This window comes from Chaetura pelagica, unplaced genomic scaffold (assembly GCF_000747805.2).
Source record: "Chaetura pelagica isolate M959 unplaced genomic scaffold, ChaPel_1.0 scaffold1145, whole genome shotgun sequence".
Classification (NCBI taxonomy): Eukaryota; Metazoa; Chordata; class Aves; order Apodiformes; family Apodidae; genus Chaetura; species Chaetura pelagica.
This window is the reverse complement of record NW_009953300.1, coordinates 86,309-92,327: the sequence shown is the minus strand read 5'-3', so window position 1 is coordinate 92,327 and position 6,019 is coordinate 86,309. Positions and strand designations below refer to the sequence as shown.

Genomic DNA, 6,019 nt, shown 5'->3' with positions numbered 1-6,019 from the left:
GGGCAGGGGGGAGGCAGGGACACCCCTGCAGCCAGCATGGCCATCCACGGGAGACCTGCAGCATCCCAGGGAGGCGTGAGCACAGCGGGGAGGGGAGGGCTGGTGGGCAACAACCATGCGTCAGGGAGGGGGTGTCAGGGTCCCCCGCCAGCAGCACAGGGAGCGGCCGTGAGCGCGGGCGAATGGAGAGCTGGGAGGTGTATGGGATGCAGAGAGTGGGGAGCATTCAGGACACCAGAGCTGGTGCTGCAGAGGTGTCGGGAGCTGGGGGAGGTGGGTACGCTCTCAGCAGGAGGAGCCAGGGACTCTGGGATGCCAATGGTGCAGTGAGAGGGATGGGGCACGGCGAGTTGATGTGGTCTGGGCCCAGAGCAATGGCAGCTGTTCACACAGGGCAACACAGTGCAACATGGACAAGGACTTCGTGGTGGCCAGTTCCACAGACAGCAGACACGGGTGTACTGAGCAATGGGGGCTGGAAAGCACATTTAGATGGGGAGGAGACAGGCCTGAGCCCAGCACATTTACAGGGGCACCAGGGGGAGAGGAGCACATTTACATGGGGAACAGAGGCTATCTATGCTAGACATGGGGACTAGGAGCGTGTGTGCTGACAGCAGGGGACGCTGGTGGGCTGTGCTGGCAGAGAGGCAGGTGTGTGGGCAGGACTGTGTGCACGCTGCGTGGACCGTGTGTGCGTGGAGTGTGCGGAGAGGCAGGCTGAGCCAGCCGGCAGGGACCAGAGCTGCAACGTCCCCACACACCAGGGGCTCTGCTGGTCCTCTCTGCCTCCCCCTCCTCCAGGCCCCACGGCCATTCCCAGCACACTGCTCCTCACCCTGAGGTGGGGTGGGGAGCTGGGGGGGAGTGGGGCTGGTGCCAGGCACTGGGCTCTGACGGCTCCACCAGCACAGCACAGCACGGCTCAGCTCAGCTGGCACCCAACATCAGGCCCAGTCACCAGGGCCCGGTGCCACGCTCAGGGGACTGGCAGCAAGGGGTGCCTAGTGCTGTGCCCCACGGGCAGCTCTCACCAGGACAGGGCAGGGAGCTCTGCTCACCCACACGCACACACCAGCACACCCCACGCACACCCCTGCCCGAGGTGCTCCCCAGGCACACACACCCACCAGCAGCAGCTCTCAGCACCACGGCCCCGAGGCTCCCTCCCTCCCTGACACACACGCACCCTCCTACAGGGAGACCCCCACTCCTGCTCTGGTCCCCGACCCCGTCCCTCCCTGGCCAGTCCAGCCAGTGTCACCGGAGCTCAGAGCCCTGGGGATGAGCCTGCCGAGGGCTGCTCCCTTCCCTCTCGTGCCTGACCCTGGGACAGCTCCTCCCAAAGCTCCTCCGCCCCAGGGCACTTACCGTGAAGATGTTGGAGCGGCGCTTGGACTGCTTGCGGATGGGGGTGGGGGTGTTGGAGGCAGCGATGGTCTCGATCCGCAGCTCCCGCTGGCTGATGCTGGGTGTGGAGGGCACAGAGGAGGAGTAGTCACTGAAGGCTCCTCCACCATTGGTGGCCTAGGGCAGGACCAGAGGGGACAGTCAGAGACCAGCAGTTGCCCCAAACACCTTCCACCTACGCAGCGTCGGGCATGGGGAACAAAAAATGCAACAGGGGGACACAACCCATGTCATGCACCACTCCTGCCCAACGCGGGATCTTGGGAAAGCTGTTCCCTCTCTTTCTGCTTTAGTTGTTCCACTAGTGAAGTGTTAGAACTATGCAAACAGGCACAGGGGCAGCAATGGACCAGGCAGCTCCACGCAGCAGCCACTGGTTGCCTTCTGAGAGCCAGGGCTGCGGACACCTCAGTGTGCTCCCTCTCCCAACATAGGACTGGAACAGCCATCCCTTGGACAGTGCTGGTGAGAACCCTCCTCTCCACAGAGGCTGTTGGACACGAAGCTGTGAGATCCCAGAGCCTGGCTCCAAGTCCCACTGGGTCCCTCCCCGGTCTCACGACAGCTATAGCCCCCCCAGGGATGTACGTCCCTGAGACTCACATCGTCCCCTTTCCCACATCCTGGGGTACCACAAGCCAAGCTCACACTCTACATAAAATCCATCCCTGCCACAGGCTTGGGGCTGACCCTAGCAGACCAAGGGTGGCACACACCTCTGGACCACCGTGGCCTCGGCTGCAGTGGCCTGTGTCTTAGAACATGTGGGACAACGTGCTGCATTTTCACCAGCAACTCGCCTGCCTTCAGGGAGGGGGAAGATCTAACTGCAGTTTGGGCAGCCATCTCAATGACACTTTTCATCCAGATAAGTAGCTGTTCCCTCCTGCTCTGCTCACACAAGCTCTGGAAATGGCTTACGAAAGGTCCCAAGGGACACAAGCATTTCAGATCTGCAGCCCAGAAAGTCTTACTACAAAGAGGCACGTGGCAGCCTGAGATCCCTTTGGCAGTTCTGCTGATCTTTTAACAGTATTTCAAAAATACGCTGAAGAAGCTGCTCCCAGAAGGCCAGGAGAGCTCCGACATCCCTGGCAGGGAGCAGCCCACCCCCTCCCAGCCACAGAGCAGCCGCAGCCCACAGCCCGGGACTTTCTCCACTCCCACCTACTGCTGACAGCAGAAAGTGCAGGCAGATGCAAACACGAGGATCTACCAGAGAAAAAACACTCGTGTATACCGTGCCCAGTGGGATATCCTCAAAGGGTGCAGCTTTCACTCAAGGTATGGGTTGTCTCATCTTTTATGAGAGAAATGGGAGAAGACATAGAGAGAAGTTCTCTTAAAGAAGAGCCGTCCAAGGTTCAGCCCAACTTCATTCTCTCTGAGGTGGAACAAGGGACTTCTGAGGGCAGCAAGGTGTGCTGCAGGAAAATCCTGCTCTGAGATGGAGCTCCTTCACAGCTGCATCCAGGGACCTGAGAGATGTTTCTGGGAACCCAGTGTGTCCCTGCTCACCAGGGCTACCCAGGCTCTGCAGCAGTGTGCCAGCAGCAGGGTCAGCTGAGGCCAGAGAAAACACCCTTCCCCAGCAGGGAGGTGAAGCCTGTGGGCAGACGTGCTGCCCTGACCAAGTGTCCTTGAAGACCACAGGCTCCAAGTGGAGCCCCACACTGGAGAACAGGCAGCACCAAGGGACAGATCCTCACAGCCAGCCCAACTCGGGGGGAAAGGGACCCTGGTACCCAAAGGGCCTCATGGGGCTCAGGCTGAGGAGCTGGAGGCCACACTCTGTGGCCTCAGGAGAGCCCTGCTGTGGGCAGGTGGCCTCCAGCAAGCATGGGACTTGGACAGGTCTTGAGACAGGAAAGCTTCTGGCAGCAAAATGAGGGGGAACCTGCTCTGCTTGTACTTCTCTGTGTGAAAGAGGCCAGAGGTTCATCGGAGGAGTGAAGATCACCAGGGAGCTTCTCCAGAGGCTGATAGGGGACAACCAGGGACATGGAGAAGCAAAACAACGTGCCATCCTGCCAGTGACTTCTGAGCCATTAGCAGAGACATCTGCAGAGCAGGGCTGAGTGCTGCACAAGGAAGGTTCTGCACAGGCTGTGCTGGCAGCAGAGGTGCAGAGGGCAAGAACTACTGAGGCCAGGAGAGCTGCCCAGGCAGCTCCACTCAGGAGCAGCCACAGTAAAGCCTGTGCAATCAGTACTTAATTGATGCATAATGTGTAAACCACGTCAAAAGAAGAAAACGATTCAAGGTGTGAGAGAAGAGATGGTTTGTGCTGAGCACAGAGAACCTGCCAGCCCAGCAGGTGAGCCCAGCAAGGCTTCCAGGCCCAGGAACCACCCTGAGGTGGCTCTGCTCTGAGTACTTCAGTAACCTCATCAGCACTTCTATGAAGCTACAACTGAGGGAAGGATTCAGTTTGGGAGAGGCTGCAGAGTTTGAGCTCCTGCCACAGCAGCTGGGACAAACCCTACAGACGTTAGAGGTGATGGACACTAAAGCTTCTAGAAGAAACCCTGCTAAATTGTACTTTATATTTCACATATTCTCTGTAACCTCTTCCGTAATTTTTGCCAGGCCAGAATAATTTCCCTTAGCCCATAAGTTTGCCTGGTGTTGGAGACAAGTCAAGGTGTTTCTTGAGTCACCAAGGACACAAAAGCCTGCCAGAGTCCTGCAGACACCCACAGCCCAGGAAAGGAGCTGGGGCTGAAGGATGCAAAGGTGACTGTGAGGGCTGGTGTCACCCTTGAGTTTGGGGCAGAGGAGAAATTCCCCTGAGGAATTCAGGAGACTGCTCCAAGGCCTCAGCAGGGATCCAGAACAAACCACAGGGGTGTGGGAGAACCCCGACAAGGTGACAGGTCTGGGCAAACACCTTGGTTTTGCTCCTGGCAGGTGTTTTGCTGATCCACCTGAACAACCACCTGCGGTCGCTGTCGAAATCCAGAAACCCGGCAGAAGCTGAAAACTTGGTTAAACCCACGGGACAAATCCTTCCCATTGGTGTGTAATGGGGGGATACTGAGAACTTCAGAGAGTATCCACGGGGTGCCTGAGCAGGGAAGAACTCAGCTGAACCTCAGATGTAGTAACTCTTGGCATAAAAAGGCATGAGGCAGAAGAAGGAATGAATTTGTGAAGGACTCAGAACAGAAAGGTGCAGACAACGAGCAGTCACTGGCTCAGGGCCTGCACAGCACAGGGAAGAGGCCAGAGGAGGGGACAGCCTAAGAGATGGGAGGACATGGCGACTTGAGCAGGCCACAGGCTTCAAGGAGGAGATGGAAGGGCCTGTTGGCTCAGCTGCCAGGGCAGGCACCGACTGAGCCCTGCGGGAACACGCTGCACGGGACGGGAAGTGTCGGGAGCTGCCCCCAGTGCCTCGTTTCATCTGCCAACTTCTCCTTCCCACACCTTTCATCTGCTTTCTTACTAAAGTCTCAGTCAACGCACTTCCCAGTATCACCCAAGAGCTCATGCAGGACCACAGATCAAGGCCACCAGAGCAAAGCTGTGACACTGGTTGTCCCCAGCCAGGAGGGCAGACGGGCAGGGCTGGGCATGGCCAGACATCCCAGGGCCCTGAGGAGCTGGGCCTCCACCAGCCCGAGGCTCAGCGTGGGGTGCCTTGTTCCCTCCTGTCAGCTGCTGGGAATGAGCCCCCTGGCAGAAAGACAAATTTCCATCCCACAGAAAACAGGCAACGGGGACTCACCCCACAGCCCGGGGTGCTCCCAGAGGCACCTCCAAGTGCCTGCAGAAGGATGGAGAAAGGGGTAGCAAGAGTAAGGAGATCAGGTGGAATAACTGCAAGTACTGCAAGCACCCACTGGCCCGGGAAGCCCCCACCCACAGCCTGCAGGCAGGGGACAGGCAGCTGCCAGAAGGAAGCTGGGTGGAAGTCAGGGCCACGCCAGGAACAGGGCTCCCAAACCCATCTAACCTGCTCGCCCAGTGACGGGTGCGGGTGAGAGGCAGGAGAGCAGAGCCCAAACCAGCAGGAACTCCAGAGCTTTCTGTGGGGCTGCAGGGTCCTTGGAGATCCGAGTGTTCCAAGGGGTGCAGATCTGCATCCCTCAGACTGCTGGGAATGCCCAAGGGACAGGCCTGGTGTCGCCAAGGGAGCACACAGGACTCCTGGGGGTGGCCCTGGCTCCTGCCACTCCAGAGAACCAGGGAGGTGCTGAACATGGTACTCAGGGACACAGACCTGAGGAGCAGGTCTGGCCCACTCCTGGGTGCTGGTGGAAAGCCCTGACCACAGCTGACCTGTGACCACAGCTCTGATGGAAGCTGTGTCCTCTGAGCCACCAGGCACTGCTGTGGAATAAAAGCAAAACACCCCAAAACTCCCAGAGACAGAAATGAAACCAAGGCCTTTGGCTGGTTCAAGAGCTGTTTCATGAAGAGAATGAATGATCCACTGCCCAAGAACACTAGAACACCTCACCCAGCAATGTTGTCACAGAGCCCTGCCAATCTGGCAACCTGGCACAACCACGACGGTCTGGAAACCAGCCACCACCTCACAGCAGGAGAAGAAAGTCCTCCAGACTGATGGGTGACTAAATCACCAGGGTCCTCTGGGGTCTCT

At 58.5% G+C, this 6,019-nt stretch overlaps 1 protein-coding gene across 1 annotated transcript in view; it reads right to left on the bottom strand.

Moving 5' to 3' along the window:
- The window catches only part of LOC104389090 (arf-GAP with GTPase, ANK repeat and PH domain-containing protein 3-like), a 68,632-nt gene that overhangs the window by 53,060 nt on the left and 9,553 nt on the right, over nucleotides 1-6,019 (bottom strand). Inside the window, exon 4 of the mRNA XM_009998045.1 lies at nucleotides 1,372-1,527. Within this exon, the coding sequence (XP_009996347.1) occupies nucleotides 1,372-1,527 (156 nt within the window). The remainder of the gene's footprint in view (nucleotides 1-1,371; nucleotides 1,528-6,019) is intronic.